General features: G+C 35.3%; 1 protein-coding gene across 1 annotated transcript in view; it reads right to left on the bottom strand.

The window, feature by feature from the left end:
• Crybg3 (beta-gamma crystallin domain containing 3) overlaps positions 1–18,314 on the bottom strand; it is a 106,729-nt gene that overhangs the window by 39,041 nt on the left and 49,374 nt on the right. The window contains exons 7-12 of the mRNA XM_013024151.1: positions 17,936–18,083; positions 12,409–12,545; positions 11,138–11,252; positions 9,757–9,792; positions 6,927–7,060; positions 3,965–4,091 (exon numbers count right to left, since the gene is read on the bottom strand). Coding sequence (XP_012879605.1) covers positions 3,965–4,091; positions 6,927–7,060; positions 9,757–9,792; positions 11,138–11,252; positions 12,409–12,545; positions 17,936–18,083 — 697 coding nt within the window. The remainder of the gene's footprint in view (positions 1–3,964; positions 4,092–6,926; positions 7,061–9,756; positions 9,793–11,137; positions 11,253–12,408; positions 12,546–17,935; positions 18,084–18,314) is intronic.

The raw sequence follows: 18,314 nt of genomic DNA, 5'->3' as shown, positions 1-18,314 counted from the left end.
CATTGCTATCATCACCATTTTCCTGGATCTGCTTCAATAACATTGAAAGCATCCCAGATTTAAGTGGAGTTCTGCTTGAGATGAAGAAGGATGGAGATTTAAAAATGAGTTCCTTGGGCTAGAAATGTGGCTTAGTGATAGAGTGCTAGCCTTGCATGTATGAGGCCCTGGGTTTGATTCCTCAGTATCACATAAACAGAAAAAAGCATTAAGTGCTGCTATGGCTCAAATGGAGACTTAAGGACCATGCCATGACTAGGTCCTGAGTTCAAGCCCCAAGATTGGCAAAAAAAAAAAAAAAAGAATTCTTCTTTTATCTTTCTAAAGCTCTTGGACAATTTTGAACAGTACTGCCTACCACTAAAGAAAAAAAATGAACAGTTGCTTCAGACTCAGAAATAAGCCACAGGGATCAGTAATTTGATGACTTTTAAATTCCATAAAATCCCTCAGCTGATTTATGCAAGCTCTTGAGGAACAACTCCAGGTAAGCAACTCAATGGAGACACAAGTGGCAAGTGGAGATCTGGTCTATCATTAACTTAAGGGCAATAATGTTCTCTGCTCGGTGCCACCTGCTCTTAGAGATATAGAGAGAGGCCCTAAGTCTAAAAAACACATAGCAAAAGCAGACTTAAAAGTTAAGCTAGTATAAAGCTGAAAAGTAGAACAAGCACACCAAGAATGTGTTATTGAGTCAGCCAAGGAATGAAATTCTCTAACTCTGAAGTCCAAACTCTGCTGTATTTCTTTTGCATGTTTCCTTTTTTAAAAATAATCAACTTCAAGTCAAGATATCAGAAATGACTCATTTGGAAAGAAGAACAATTTCTTGTGTCCTTTTTCCAGCATTCCATGACATAAACCATATTATCCCTAAGTATCCCTAAGGAGCATGTCCGAAATTTGACCTCAGTAAACCCAGAGTGTTCCATGTGCTATGGAGAAGATATCTGAAAACTAGACTGCATTTTGTAGCTTTTCTGTCTTCTTATTTTATATTACTTCAACTGAAATCATAAATGCTGTGCTTTTCTCCTTCTAGGTTACAGATGAGAGAATGTCACTGGAAAAAGATGTTTCATATTCATTCCATCTATTAATTTGCTAACTAATACTGGCATAGTCACAGGGCTAAAAGAAGTCCTTCCCTATATGCTATGTCTGGAGGATGCATAATTGTCCAAAATGTAACTTCACAGTCAAGTTTTTGAAGCACTGTCACAATACATATATAAATTTTATGTTGTCTATTCACTCATTTTTAGTATGTTTCATTGGAATATATTTTAGTGAACATAATGAATTCCAATTATACAATTGTCTCTGAAAATCATGTAAATATTTATTACATATGTATACTGGCCTATAATGAGACACTGTATGAACAGCTACAAATGAAATATTAGGGCTTTGATGGAATGTAATCTCATTTTCCATCATCAAAGGGCTTTTTAAGTCTAACCATTTGGAACAATGGAAATGAATAATATAACATGGGCTCTCTACAGGACAACAGACTTGCCCTCCAATCGTAGTTCTATCTTTGAGCACAGTACTTAAACTCTAAGTACAGGGATTATTATGAAAATTTTTTATGATGAGTCTTTCACTATAAGCTAACAACTATTACCTTAATTTTCAAAATCAAAGTTAAAGACAGAACAGAAGAAGAGGTTTTTCTTTAAAGGACATTTTTACTTATTTATAGAAAAATGGTGCCATTTTTATAGGCCCAAAAACTTTGGTGCAGAGCAGAAATTTATTCTGCTCATTTATGCCACTTTTCTAACATGTTATTATAGACCTGCCTATATCAACTATCCCCTCATTATGTAGCTCATTATATAGTTACAAAACTTCTCTTTTCTGGGGCTGGGAAGGTGGCTCAGTGGTAGAGCACTTGCCTTGCATGCCTGAGGCCCTGGGTTCAATTCCTCAGCACCACATAAGCAAAAAGAAAAAAGCTGGAAGTGGCGCTGTAGCTCAAGTGGTAGAGTGCTAGCCTTGAGCTGAAGAGCTGAGGGACAATGCCCAGGCCCAGAGTTCAGGCCCCACGACCGGACCCAAAAACAAAACAAAAAAAACCTTCTCTTTTCTTATTTTCTACTACTAGGAGATTCAACTAATCACTGTGTTTTTATCTGGCCTGTTCATTTCTAAACATCTTTTAGCATCAGCTCCTATCCAACTCTCTTGTTCTAAATAAGTTGAGAATTTTTTGAATTATTTAATATTGGGTAGAGAATAATCTGAATTATGAGCCATAGTTTCCTCAATGCAGGTGATCACAATGACCTAAAGAAGAGAGAGGCTGTCATGTATCACTTATATTCTTTGCCTTTTAGTGATAATGTCAGTTGTGGGCTAAGTAGAGAAAAAAATCTGTGGCCCTGGCATATTAGAATTATGCACAAAATATTTTAAAAGTTACCCATGTATTATTGTTTAAGCAGTCCCAGTATTCAAATTTCAATGGACTGTATTCTATTTCTCAGGTAGAATTTGTTTTGGTTTCTGACTCTTACTGAGAAGGATCACTTAGGAATAATATAAGATGTTCCCCTGTAGTCTGTCCTGCTTCTCTCCTTTGGCTCTTCCTGCCTAACAGAGTTGAGAGTTATGAAAGGGCTGTTTCTGGGCCCAAAATATAGAAACCTAAATGACCAAAACCCACAATTCCAGTGCTCACTTAAAGTCTGTGTGAATTCTATGCTTACCCTTCATAAGCAAGTCAAAAAAAAGGGCTTCATAGAACACTGCAGATGGCTCAAAGTAAAGATCATTTCAGGAAGAAATTGCAGTGACAGCCCATGAAAAATAGGAACACATCCCCTAATAGATTGATTTAAAAAAGCACAGTCAGAATAAGCAGCAACGTTTAATAAGCAATGCTATCTTAGAGTTCTAACATCAGTCATACTTTTGTGCCTTCATTCACTTCTACCTATAACATTATGGATTTCTTACCTCTAATCACTTCCCTTATTTTTGTATACCATGACCACAAAGATTAAACCATTACCTAATCATGTTGACTAGATCTAAAGTCCACTGTGGCTTCTGAGAAACTAAAAAAAAAAAAAAGAGTCTGGATTTCTCAACATGGCACTAGGCTCCTTATTCATTGGCTCTGTGATTATCTTCCCTCAGATTCTGCATAATAAGATAAAACCTGAGTTAATAATAATAAAATCTGACTTAATTGCCTTTCCCTAAACACAGTACAATTCTACTAATATGAGGTGTCTCCACCTCAACACCATTAGCATTTTGCATCCTATACATCTTTATTGTTGGGGCTGGCCTCTCTGTTACAGGAAAACAGCAGAATCCCTAGCCTCAACTGACTACACGTCAGTTAAACCACCCCCCTCCCTAGCACTTGTATGAGAACCCAAAATGTCTCTAGACATTGCTAAGTGGTCCTAGAGATTATAACCTTGACTTTACAAATGGGTTAACCTTTTGCTAAATAGCAACTAACTATGCCCTTGCTCTGTCCCCTACCCCCAAAGCAGGAATTCTCAACTTGTCCTAAACATGAAACTTGAGCTTAACTATAATTGTTTCTATACAGCTTTCTCTTCATGGGGAATAGCTGACCTACTGACCTTTTCCTAAATACCTTGAGTACTTAATTCAATCACAGTCAAACAATATCAAATATTTATATATGAGCCAATTTGCCTATGACTATCTGCTCTAGGATGCTGGGACTTAATCTACATGCCTAGTACCTAGTATAATATATTTAACAAAGCTCAAAAAATGTAATTTTTAATCAACAGGTGAAAAGTTAAAACATGTTTATAATAATTGTGGTAGTTAAAGAAAACAAGCAAGTCTGTTTAGTTCAGTTTAATATTCACATGTGCTAGAAACACTCTATAACCTAAGTTCTATCAGAAGTGATAAAAAGATAAAAACAAGTAGTAAATTAAAGGTAAGGAAGCAAACTCACAGCCTGTAAGTACCGGAAAGACAAGATGGGGCCACATAATGCCCCACAAGCACTACTGTCTTCAAAGTCTCCTTCTTCAAGTAGGAACTGCTGACCTTTAAAATGTTCTTTTTCATAGGCAACCCACCTAGAAATACAGAGGACACTCAAGTGAGCCATTAATAAAACTATTCAAGAAAGCCAAGGAGAAAAAAATCATGATCACACACATAGTTATTCATCTTCATAATCTAAAAAGCAACACAGCTGTTTTATTTTCCATTTACAAAGACAGATAAATGGTGTGTGCTTCACAGATTGGTAATTTTTATAGTTTGAAAGCTACAAAAAATTTTAATTGTACAATCACCACAGGGTAAGCTCATTAACTGTTTATGGCATGACTTGTTACCATATCTTATACCATGGTAGGAAAGTTTACCAAATAGAAAAAGAATAGAAAGTGCACACAGCTAATGAGAAAAAATTCACACTGAGATCCAAAGATAATCATTCATCGTTTACTGATTAACCGTTTCTGGAAACACAGAATCACTTCTTTAATAAATATTTGTTCAGAGTTTAACGATACTCTTACCAGGTTGTGATCAAAAACACAATACGGGAGTATTTACCAAAAACTAGATAATGAGATTGAGCTGTAATTAGCCCATATGTTCTACATATGTACAAAGACTTCTATAAATACTTGTGGGTGGGAAATGCTGATCTCACCATTTAATAGGTAGTGACCATGGCAACAGGAAGCACTGTGGCAGAGTGCACTTTCTAGGGAAAGAAGTTTATTGACTTCTGCTAAAAAATTACTACAGGTAACCCCTCTGTACAGTATTTTCACAATAAAATTAAAAAAAAGGATATCAAGATAACTACAGGACACTGAAACACAGCAGGAGTTGTTAAGCTCCTTCATGAAACTTAACTTTTCTATAGGGTAATACATAGTAACTAACGAAATGTGGACATAGATGCTTCACAAAATAACGTATTAGGGGCTGGGAAGGTGGCTCAGTGGTAGAGCGCTTGCCTTGCATGCTCGAGGCCCTGGGTTCAATTCCTCAGCACCACATAAGCAAAAAGAAAAAAGCCGGAAGTGGCACTGTGGCTCAAGTGGTAGAGTGCTAGCCTTGAGCTGAAGGGCTGAGGGACAGCCCCAGGCCCAGAGTTCAGGCCCCACGACCGGACCCCAAAAAAAAAAAAATAACGTATTAAAAATGGCTTTTATATATATGTGTAGTCAGAGTGGGTCTGTTCTCGTGGGGAGAGTCCAAGGTGATTCTTCCTAATGCTAGAACCTGACAAAAAGAGTCCCAGGAGAGGGGCTGGCCACTGGCTTTCCTTAGCTCACTCCTTCTATAATTGTGAAGATACAAAAAGAGAATTGTTTTCATATAGCACACAGCAATACTCTTTCCATCCTTATTAATCTTGCTTCTCTGTGTGACAAAAAGTGTTCTATCTATGCAAGACTAAACATTTAAAAAAGCAAAAGGAAATAAAAGGTGAAAATAAAGGAAATAAAAGGTGAAAATAAAGTCAGTTGGTCATTTTTAAATGGTAATATCGCATGATTTCCCTATAACTGTCAAATAAAAATATAAGTGGATATATGATATTACAGGCCATATTTTCTTGGGTGTTTTATGAAACAGTTGTAAAAAAAAATAAAAACCTTAGAGAATAAATACTGGAATTTACCAGATGATTTTCCATGAAACTAAAAACTAGTTTTAAGTCTATCTAGTTAATGGGGAAAACATTCAAATCCCCAAGGGAGGAAAGGGAAAAAAAAAAACAAACATTTTACAGCAATTAACAAGAAGCATGTGTGCTCAGAAACCAGAGAAGACTACAAATAAATATAACTGAATAAAATATTCATCCAATCAGCCTTTGCTCTTTTAGCTCTTTGCTTTTCAAATCAAGACTAAATAATAAAATTACCACTCTGTCAGATCAATTATCAATATGACCTATATAACTAACATATAGCAGTCCCTCACATTTTCATTGTGGCTAGTAGGCCATTGCTTAATTTATGGCCAGAAACTGTGATGTCTAAGTCTGTATGTATAGACACTTAGACAGGTTTCATTAAGTAACCCATGAACATGAGTTATTCATATGCCTATGAATAAAACATTTTAGTACCATCATTTGTTAGAGGAGCACAAACAAGCTGCATGATGTGACAGCAAATACCAAGAGATACCAATGCTTACAATTAAAATGAAGCTACATTCCATAATAACCAGTCTTTAACAAGAGACACAAGAAAATGTTTCTGAAGGGTATGGCACTTGGCTGACAACGGCAAATAAGCTTTGAGGAAAATTTCTTTTTCGTGGTTTTATTTGTCAGAACATGAACCCAAGGGCACATGGCAAGCCTAGACACAGATTTTTCTGGGGTTTCTGCTTCTGTAACTGTTCATTAAGCCTGGGATGGCAGCAACGACAGTTAGGCAGTCCTTAGAGTGTTTCCTCAAAAGCAGTTCAGGGATAGAAGCCCACTAGTGTCAAAAACTCTTGACTTTGGAAACACACAATCCAGACTACTCCTTTAATTAAAAAAGGGGAGGGGGTGCTCATTGTTAAAGTCAACTAAATCACAACAGTCAACTAATACCTAAATAAAGAATAGCAGGTAAAAATGTCACTCATGTTTAATGATCTATGAAAAAATAATTTTCTCTTATAATTGTTATATTCTAAGCTACATTTAGATATGCTAACTCTTGAGTTTTTAAACTAAATACAGAAAATAGTTTTTTTTAAATCTCTAATACCAACAAAACTTTACAGTAGACAGCCATTAGTAAGTAATGGTTTTTCTTCCTAGATTACACAGGGCATATATCTTTAGATTAAGCCCAATTGCTCTGCTCTGTTTAGCACAGTACTTGTATTGCTCTTCAAAAATAAATTACTACTAAGTCAAATATTGAAAATAGGACACTCACACTCCACCGATGACACGAATTGATCCAATTCCATTGAAATCACTATCATTTTCTAAAAAATTAGGAACAGAATCTATATGCTCACTAAACTCTTTGGCCTGTCCATAGAAGTGAGGTTTTTCATAAATAATAACCTGAAAAACATGAAAATAATTATTTAACATGGTCACATTTTAGAACAGATCCATTCTAACCCAATTAATATGAAAAACCACAATATTAGTGGGCAGAACCATATTTTTTTTCATTACTATAGGTTTACAATACATCATAGTGGCTGGTATTCACAAAGAAATTGTGAGTTTTAGCCATCATAAAGGTATGGTTATGAGTCTGACGTTAGTGGCTTATGATTATAACTCTAGCTACTCAGGAGGCTGAGACCTGAAGATTGCAATTCAGAGCCAGCCGGAGCATGAGAGCCCTTGAGACTCTTCTCTCCAATTAACCACCAGAAAACTGGAAGTGGTGCTATGGCCCAAAGCGGTAGAGTGCTAGAACTGGGCAAAAAGAGCTCAGAGACAGTGGCTAGGCCATGATTAAAAGCCCCATGATCTAAAAAAAAAAGGTATCATCATGACCAAAATGTCTCTCTCATACCTGGGTATGATTAAATTGTTTTGGTCCAAATCCTGTGGCCATCTCATAGGCTAAATTCTCTTACAATGACCTCTTGAATTATCTTTATACATTTATTCCTGTGTTTGGAATTAAATACAGACATGCTTCATATCAATTTTTCCTTATAATAAAAGCTTTTCAAACTCCAGTACTGAAAAACTGATTGCTAGAAGCTTGATTCAATTGGTTGAACACCACTCTGGCAAGCTCAAGGCCCATAGTTGGAAGGTAAGAAAAGCTTCCAGAGTATAACAATAAATTAGTGAATGCAGATACATACTCTATTATAACACTAACTTTTCCTGTCATCATTAACAATCATTAAGAAGAAGCAGGTATGTAGTTTTTAACTTGAATACAAAACTTCCTAAAATAACAAGTGGAAAAAAATGATAAGTGTTTTGTTAATTGGATAATGGCTCATAAACTGAATATTGAATTAAAATACATTTATACAAACACTTAAAGGTAAGTTAAAAATTAAATTTACTTAAGAAAATTTAGGCCTGGTGTAATGAGTGTAGTTCAAAACAAATTTATAGTATGATTTTTATTTCAACCTTGATTTGGTCCAGTGTTCTCTCCTATTTTGCTATTACTTCTCAAATAATAATATTTTTAATCTTTCCACCTTATCCCTGAGACCGATTTCTTAGCCAGTGAAATATTTATGTACAATTAAATATGCAAGATCTTGATGAATACCACACCATGCTTAAATAAACTAAACCAGAAAGTTACCACCTCATTATTTCTACAACATTATACACACTAAAAAAAACATAATATTGATCTTGTTTAAAATTATATATATATATATATATACAGTATATATATATTGACTTAATCACTATTACATGTGATGACATTTTAATACAATAATAAAAAGCAGTATTTTTTGATGAGCAATGTCAATTAATACCTAACAATATGGCAATAGTGATTACTTATAAGGATCAGTCCATTCTAATATGCTTGCAACCTGTTGAACTGCAAATGCCCATGTAAGACCCACCCTGTCAAACCTGAAGTTCTGAATGAACAAATAAGAAAATGAAACAGGAGTCTCTCAGAGTGTCATCACTAATTCTGCATCTATTAGATGACTAATTTGTAACTTTTACCAATCATATCACTTGAGAAGGTTCTGACCACATCCAGACAAAATAGGGTCTTTGGGAGTGGAAGCTAGGCATTAAATTGAAGTATATATGATTTTACATGAAGTCAGCATATAGTAGATATAGTCAGACACATAATTAAAACAAACAAACAAACATTCCCTCTAAGTGATTGAGAAGATGATAGTCAATTTCCAAAACTAAAAAGCCTAAAATTTAGAGGGCTGGAGGAGTAGTGTCTTATTTTGGAGAGAAAGAAGCATGGTTCTTCACTTCAAGACTTGCCTCTAGCTAGAGGTGCTATTGCCCACTTCTAAGGAAGTTTATTTGCAACTTGATCACTTCATTGATTTTCTTTTTTTCTTTCCCCCTTTTTTTTTTTTTTGTTGTTTATGGAGCTTGACCTCAGGGCCTGGGTGCTATCCCTGAGTTTTTTTGCTCAAGGCTAGTGCTCTACTACTTTGAGTCAAAGCTCTACTTCTGTTTTTCTGAATGGTTAATTGTGAAGAATTTCACAGGGACTTTTCTTCCTAGGCTAACTTCTAACGGAAATCCTCAGATTGAGTGAGTAGCTAGGGATTACCAGGGTGAGTCACCAGTGCCCAGATCCTACCTGTCTTGAAAACACATTAAACTCTATCTCTTATTTGCTTTCCCAAATGTACTTGATTCTAGCAACATGGTCCCCATGATTTCATTGTTTCTACTCTTCCCTTCAGATAACCAAACTTAAAAAAATGACATTTACCTAAAAATGTTGATCTCTCTGAGCATCACTCAACAACTATCACTTAACAATAATAAATATAAATTATTATATACCTGTATAATAGCTGTTACCACACTCTGGTCCAAAAAGACATAGACACTGAGTTTATTTGAGAGAGTTGAGAGCTACAGACTACATACTAAGAAAATATCCATTAACAATTCCAGCAGGAGTCTTCAGTAGATAGTTTGTTGCTTCTCATCAACCAACTCTATTAGCTAGGTATTGTATATTCAAATATATTTTAATTATCCAAAACTACTTAAAGATTACTATTCAGTCTTTTTTCCTCTACTACAAACATCTGTTCAAAACTTACCTTTAAGTTCATAGGCATTTCCACTTTCAGTCCACCCTAAAGATAAAATAGAGTTTAATGTAAGACAGAAATTTTGTAAATACTTGAAAGTAAGTGACATATAGGCTATTAAAAAAAACTCCTTCATTAGTGTCAGACTCAGGTTGCTCATGTCTTATTCTAGCTACTCAGGAGGCAGATATCTGAAGATCACAGTTTGAAACCAGTCTGGGCAAGAAACACCTGGGGACTTTCATCTCCAATTAACAACCTAACAAACTGAAGTGGAGCTATAGCTCAAGTAGTACAGCCCCATTCTGGGTTGAAAAAGCTAAGGTACTAAGCTAGGCCCCAAATTCAATCCCTAGTACAAGGGAAAAAATAATAATTCATTAAGACTACATAGCAGTCAAATTTAAGTTATGTCAAACTTCACATTTTAAGCAGAGAATTCTACAACGGCCACTTTCTGCAGAAACTTCTGCTGTCATTGTAGATGGGGCAAGATTTTTTTTTAAGTTTTTTAAAGTTTGAGATTATAACAATTACAAGGAAGATTAAGTATAATCTACAAAGAATATTAAGTCCTAGACACCAGGTGATCAATTAAATATTTAATGATCCTAGAGAGTGTCCCACTCAGAAGAGAGAAATGTTAGTGAATGTAGACATAACATTTGGCAGAGTAGACTTTTACAGGAGTTATCCAAGTCTCCTCCAGGAGTACTTGGGATTTCTAACCTAAAATAACAATGAGCCCTTCATTGTTCCCAGATCACTTTTAATCCTATTTCCAGTATTTATGATATTAAGGTTGTATAGCATAAAAAGCAAACCCCCTGTCACAAAAATCTTAATTTTGTAATTTTCTGGTTTCAATGCTAATCTACACTGTGATATTTCTTAAGATTTCTTCATTTGTCCAGAATTCCATTTTGAAAAAGAAACAGAAGCAAAAAAAATTGTAGAACACAGCCAATATTTAATTGAACACTTTGCCTCCAGATAAAATGTTTCCAACAGAAACATGCACTTCTTTCATCTTTAAAAGGTAAACATTGACAGAACTACCCATTTATTATTTAGGCTTGGCTTATCATTTACTACCAAAGTGGAAGAATATAATTTACTGCAACTAATTTTCTAATGAGCAACAACAAAAGAAATTCAGAACTTAATTATTTAGAATTTTCACAGAGGAAACAGCATGTATCACGGTAAATATAAAGTAAATATAGATTATTTGTATAGTAGAAACATAAGAACAATCTATAGTTTGCCAATTGAATAGTACAAATACCCATTTCTTGAGACTGAGACTCATGAGTAATGATCACAACTACTTGATTTCTGGATCCACAGGCCCTTGAAAAAAGAAATGCTTCCTTTGGAATTTACCTACCATTTGAAGTGGATATAATGATTTCATCTCTGATGCAGAAATCTCAAAGAGCTCTTGGTCTTCCTCCCAAACTGTAGCTTGCCCCTTAAAATTAATGTCTGGATAGGCAAGCCAACTAAATAGGAAATAAATGAATGATTAAAATACAATAATGACACTGCAGTCTGACTTGTGAAGAAGAAAAAAAGGTACCAAATTAAAATTTTTCCTGAATTACACTAGCAAAACACCAAGGTGATTGATTAGACAGATATAACAAGAGTTAACATGTTATTGAGTATTTATATTCATATGCCATCTTATAAGTCTATTTTCCAAATTTTAGACATTATTTGTTTAGAATTTGAGTATCTAATACATGTGACAACCTTCAATTGAAGAAGGACATAATAAAAAATGAAAATCATGTCTCTATACCTCATTCTTTTTCAAAGATAGGAATTCCACTAGGCATTTCATATGGTGACCCATAGTTTTAGAATCGATATTGGCTGCCTCAGGAATAGTATCAGATTCCCAAAAGATCCATCTATCGCTCAGAAAAACATAATAATTACAAATATCTTTCACGGGGAAGCCAATCGCTCTCTGCTCAAAAGTTTTAGTTCAAAGTTAGAGGCTACATAGAACACTTTCATAGGGACCTCCAAATACTACAACAACCATCCCTGGAGCTACCTAAAACCATGAAAGTGACAAACAGAAATCCACTTAGTCAGGTACCCACAGACCTCTGTGATTCATATCCACCTGGCACTGAGCTAGAAGTAAACTGAGACCCGAGATACTACAGATAACCTTTGAAATCAGAGAGGCATAGCATGAAATCTCTGTTTACAAGCTGGTAGCCAGGGATAATCATCTATAACAATCAAGTTAACATCAGCTGTCTTGTAAGAATATGAAATGTGTCTTGTCCTGGAGAGGCCTCAGAACTTAACACACTTAGAAATAGTTGAGGCTCCAGAATTTTAGGCCAGAAACATGCTTTTATTATTTCTTAGTCTCAAAGTGAGTTGAAAGACAATAGGCCCACCGATTAAGAACTATATCTCAGGATTCTGTGCTTGATCATATAAGTCATTTATCAAAGAGCCTTAACGGGATCCCAAGAAAGACAGAACCTGTTTTAAACCCTGAGGGAATCTTTTTCTTGAGTATTCAGCAGCATAAATGATATTAACAAAAAGTTTTCACCTATTGAGAAATGAAGCAAAGAGGTTTACACAGGTAGCCATCTATCACTATAAGAATGGAAAACTGATACATACACTCCTGACTTGACAGTAAAAGACCAAGATTTGGGGATATTCAGGTCTTCCAAATTGGGGACTGCTCGTTGTATGTAGATAGGACAACATGCTGGGTCAGACTTCAGGCAAAGCTCTATCTCTGGAATGCTGCAGTCCTGTAAGGGAAAAAGTAATTTGACTTTGAAATAATCTAGAGTCACACAGGCTGGTAGTTCAGCCTCTCTGGACATACACTAACAATTGTGCTCATTGTTCAGTGGAATTTCTTCACACACACAAAAAGCATAAAGGGAATACTGTTGTTCCTTAATCTTTCCTTTTATTCAAATAAAGTTTTTCTAGGGGATCATGTCACTAATTTCAAAACTATAAATATTATTGACAGGAGAAAATTATTTTCCAGACTATTTCTACTTTCTGTTAAAAACACTTGTCCCAATAAACAACGCTCAGAGTTACCGAGTTACCCAAGGATTTGAGTGCCAATGATCTGCAGGCCTTCCTTCTTAAATGCAAAACAAAGCTGTAGAGGAGGAAGGGAGTTAAATAAAAGCTGATCTCATGGGGCACATAAAAAATAAATAATAGAGAGGCACTACTCCTACAGAGTGTTTATCTAATTTACATTGACAAAAGAAGTAGGAATTAGAGGTGAGGGTAAAGGAAATCTGTTTTCCGACTTGTAAAACTTTATTTTCTTTAGTGCATGTTGGTTTGATTTAAAAAGGAAAAAAAAAGCATTATGAAACCTGACACTACAGTTGATTAGAAAACCAGATACTCGCTGTCACTGCTCCCTGTTAGACCTTCCTTTCCAGTTTCATTTGTGCTTATGTCTTCTTATCTGTTCCCACTGCGATAGACCAAACTTCAGTAATGGACCTAGTCTCAACCACTGGTCAAGCAGAGACTAAACTTTCCACAGCTGAGCTTGTGTGAATACCACTTCTCTATGACACTCCTTGGTCTAAGACTCAGTTACAACAAACCCATCTTTATATTTGCTTTTCTACAGTAACTTGATCCACAGTCATCTCGCACATTTCTTCAGTCACCTGGTCTTCACTCCCATCCTGGCCTCTATAAGCTTTGCAGACACTTCCCTCTCTTACAAAAATAGTTGTTAAAGCTAAAAAAGACCTCAAACTTTCTTAAGAAATAAAAATTGCAATTATGTTCCCCTTCCAATAAATTAAAGATTCCCTTCTGTCCCAACACACAATCTATCTCAATACTCAGTAGCATTTAGATGTAATTCAAGCTTCAGTAGCCTATTTCTCACCAATGATATTGTGAAATTCAAATGAACTAGTAGGTAAACGTAACAACAGAGGTAGCACTTACTAGAGACTCAACAATTGTAATTTTATTGTATATTTAAAACTGTACTTTTAAAACCCTTTTAACTTTAACCCAAACTGAGTTCTCACTCTTATTCCTAAACGAAGCAATTTAGGGTGCTAACTGGACTATGAAAGTATTCTTCAGAATTTACATACAACATATCTAGAACCATGTTAAGAAATTCAGTAAAACTAAAATTCAATTTAGTAATTAAAATATGGTGTCATAATTATCCTCCAAAAGTTGTTGTTTAGGTCAAAAATAATATACTGAACATAAATGGGACATTTAGAGTAATGATAGCTCACATTTGTTGTATATTACCAAGTCCTATAAATTGTTTTATTTTCCTTAAAAATACATAAAAAACAAATTTATACAACTGATTTTCAGAAAATTACTTTATAATGCACTATACTAAGAAAGCATAACATAAAATCAACATTGAAATATAACAGCATATTTCCTTCTAAAATTTCTCGTCAAAAATGGCTAGAAATGTCCAGAGTTGTCACTTGTCAAACTTCATTGGTCTTTTGTATGCTGTTAATAATAGAGCATTATTTGAAATACTGCTATATTAATGTTCCCCCAGGGATCTGGAACCCTTAGCAGAATACATAACTAAGTGTCTCACACAAACAAAGTTTCCTCCACATTGTGTTATACAAACAATGTTTGGGTGGTGTCCTTTAAAAGGGAAAAAGCTAAGAGGCATTTTTGTCTACAATAACAAAGAGGAAATGGCACAGTAATAAAAGTATAAGGGCAGCTAAAAACATGAAATTAAAAATAAGAAAGCATTTATTCTCCGCTACCCTAGAAGCCTAGATTTTTGCCTGAGTGATAGAAAAAGGCTTCATTAAGTTTTCTGTCTTATTTTGGCTACTCACACAAACGGCATCTTTTCCAAGGTTTGCATACTTTTTGATGGACAAAGGCAGCCAAACACTAGCAACCTAGCAACAATAAACAATTCATGCTAACAAAAAAAGTCTGGGCTTCCTCCCAGACTGTGATAGTCATGCTGTACTTAGAAAATGTCTCCTGATGAAATCTGCAAGCCTAGCTTATTATAATATTTCATAGGAAGGGTGATAAACTTATAGGAAAGAAACAAACAGTAAGAAAATCTGTCTCCACCTTAGGTAAGATGCCTTTGGTCCCCTATCTAACAATGGAGCTCTCTTCCTGGATCATTATATTAGTGAGGTTACAGGGCTGGGAAGGTGGCTCAGTGGTAGAGCGCTTGCCTTGCATGCCTGAGGCCCTGGGTTCCATTCCTCAGCACCACATAAGCAAAAAGAAAAAACCCAGAAGTGGCGCTGTGGCTCAAGTGGTAGAGCGCTAGCCTTGAGCTGAAGAGCTGAGGGACAGCGCCCAGGCCCAGGTTTCGGGCCCCCGGCCGGGCCCCAAAAAAAAAAAAAAATTAGTGAGGTTACATCCTAAATACATTTGCTGTAGGAAAAAGACATCATACCTTTATAAAGGGTATCAAATGACAGTAAGTAAACACTAAAATTTGTAATATTTACTCTAATTTCAGAAATAAAAGCACTCAACCAAAGATTGGCTGTACTGCCATAACACTCCCAATTATATTCACTGAGCAGACAAGAGCCTTGCATGGAACATTCAGGAGTGGAAAACAAGGTATCTTCCATGCCCATTCAAAGCTCAGTGCTACCTACCATACTTTACTGTCTTTTAATGGTATTAACATTCCGACTAAGAACAAAGAAAACTAAGATGCTGAAAGAAGTAGAGTTATCACAGACTTACACAAGTTTGACAGAGGACAGCCATGATAAAAACAAAAACACAAACAAAAAAACCCCAAACCCCTCAGCTCTCCATAGGAGAGTTTTGATAAACAAGCCTGGAAGGAAAGGAAGCAATGTGATGCCTGATTCTTATGTTGTAAAATACTCAGGACAATTCTGATGCCTTTTCTGTTCAATGCTTAGTAGTTTACTGTTTCTCATTACCAAAAGCGGTTAACCTGTTGTAAACATGAGCATTAACACTGTAACTAAATAACAACAACAAAAACTAATAATAGAAGTAAGGAAAATGTGAAAACATGAATAATACTTTCTTATATTCTTAGCAAATGGTGGATATGCAAATACCTATTCAGATATCTATGCTCACCAGATTAAATTTGTTTGCATTTACTCTTGTTTGATTTTTCAGGAGTTAGAATGGTGGAAGGTGGCCAACTATTGCTCATTTATTTTCCCCCACTAAGCTTGGCATGGTGCCTCATATTCACAAAACCACAAGTTACACAAATCCCAGAAGATTCCACCGACAGAATAATTATGCCTTTTATGGAACTTCCAGTAAGTCAGCTAATTAAATGTATATTCCAATGTGCTTTTCAGATCTGAACTGGTCACAGGTCTGGTCCTTCAATGATAGCAAACACTAAGGTCTCTGCTATAGCCATCTTCATCTTCTTGCAGTACCACAAGCCACCCTGCTCACCTCTGTACCTGGTAAGAGTGACTCTGATAGGAACTCCTACACATCTCCCACACTATCTCATTCCTGTTTAACTTTGCATGATTCTTATCAGATGCCTCCAGGTGAGTTGCCTCTATGAAGTGAGGTGTCTCTTCCCTGAGTGACTCTGGGAACCTGCAGAGAACTTCCTAAGTCATATGGTCAGCTACGTCTCCCCAGATTTCAAGTAAACTGATAGAAGAAACCATATCTCTCATATTCCTATTCCCTCAGTCCCCTATATCAACCAGGTTAACCAACATACATATATATATATTTTGATTTTGGTCAGTCATGGGGCTTGAACTCTGGAACTGGGCACTGTCCCTCAGCTCTTTAGCTCAAGGCGAGCGCTCTACCACTTGAGCAACACCACCACTTCCGGTTTTCTGGTGGTTTATCAACATATATATTTCTTAGAGACACAGTTGTTTGCAACTTTGATTTGGGAAAAATATATGCAGACACAAACTTAAATGTTTCTGCATGCTGTTTTTCATTTTTCTGTACTTATTATTTATGTCAATTGCTTGTACAGGGGTATTTCATTTTAACATATCTACAACTATCAAGAGTTTAATGGCAATAATCAAATCAGGACAAGATCCAGTTTTCCAGTATATGAACAAAGTTTTAAATATGTAGTTATGTGTATATATTCATACACACATAAACATACATATGATATACTCACATATATATACATATATATAGATACCACAAACATACATATAGGCACATAAATTTTTATTATGTTTTACATTATTGATGAAAGACATTTTAAAAATACATGAAAGAAGCCAGGCGCTGGTGGCTCACGCCTGTAATCCTAGCTACTCAGGAGGTTGAGATCTGAGGATTGCGGTTCAAAGCCAGCCCGGGCAGGAAAGACCATGAGACTCTTATCTCCAATAAACCACTAGAAAACCAGAAGTGGCGCTGTGGCTCAAGTGGTAGAGCACTCGCCTTGAGCTGAAGAGCTGAGGGACAGCACCCAGGCCCAGAGTTTAAGCCTCCATGACAGACAAAAAAAAAAAATTATGGCTTTTAAGTATATGAGCAAAATCTTAAATATGTAGTTTTGTTTACATGTGTATATGTATGTATATTTTTTCTATCATGTATTACTAATAAAGGAAATCTGAAAGATTCTGTCCTTATCTAAGATGTTTCTCCACCACTAATTCTTAATTCATCCCTCCCCTAAACTACCCAAGAACCTCTAATAAAATATTTTGTTGTGTTGGAAAATTTTCCTAATCTTCAATAATACTCTACTAATACAGATTATGATTGAAGATATAACACCTTTATGTCCTCTCCTCATATTTCTTTCTCTAATATCTCAACATACACACACACAAATACACACATAAATATTCATATAACACATGACCATATTAAGTATTAACAATCTAAACTAGTAAAAGATGTATTTGGGAACACTCGCTTATCCTTCAAAAAATTCCGATAATATACTCCTAATATTTTGAATATATATGTACCATTTATGAACCAACTTGCAGATAACATTTTAAATTATCATTCACTCAAGTCCTTCATATGTCCAAATTCAAAAATTACCAGTAGGATCAAATTTAGTAAGATTAGCAACATTAGTAAGCATTGCTAGGCCACAGTACAGTTTTAATATATGACAAAAATTTAAATCAAGAAAATCAAGCTTTGTTACCTTTAAGACACGTTTGATAGAACCCAGTACAAAGTTTCTTTGTGGATGCTTTCTGCTCTGAAGAAACCAGTCACGAGTTAATACCTTTTCTCCTTCTTCTAACACACATTTCTGACCTTGGAAATGTGCCTTCTCATATAAAATCCAGCTAACAGAAATAGAAATGAAATTATCAGTTATAGTTAATTTTCTAAGAAATGAGGCATAAGATAAATGATACTTACTAAGACATGTATCATTTTATTTCCTTGAAGTTTTTAATCTGCACCATCTTCTACTCTTAGTATATATAATGTTACATTTGAAAAGAAAAGATAAGGCTAACTTAAGTAAGGCACAATATCAGTAAGGGAAGAATAATAGGAAATAATAGGAATAA

The sequence above is a fragment of the Dipodomys ordii genome, unplaced genomic scaffold (assembly GCF_000151885.1).
Source record: "Dipodomys ordii isolate 6190 unplaced genomic scaffold, Dord_2.0 Scaffold73, whole genome shotgun sequence".
In the NCBI taxonomy this organism is placed as follows: domain Eukaryota; kingdom Metazoa; phylum Chordata; class Mammalia; order Rodentia; family Heteromyidae; genus Dipodomys; species Dipodomys ordii.
The sequence above is the reverse complement of the archived record's forward strand: the minus strand, read 5'-3'. Positions and strand labels throughout refer to the sequence as shown.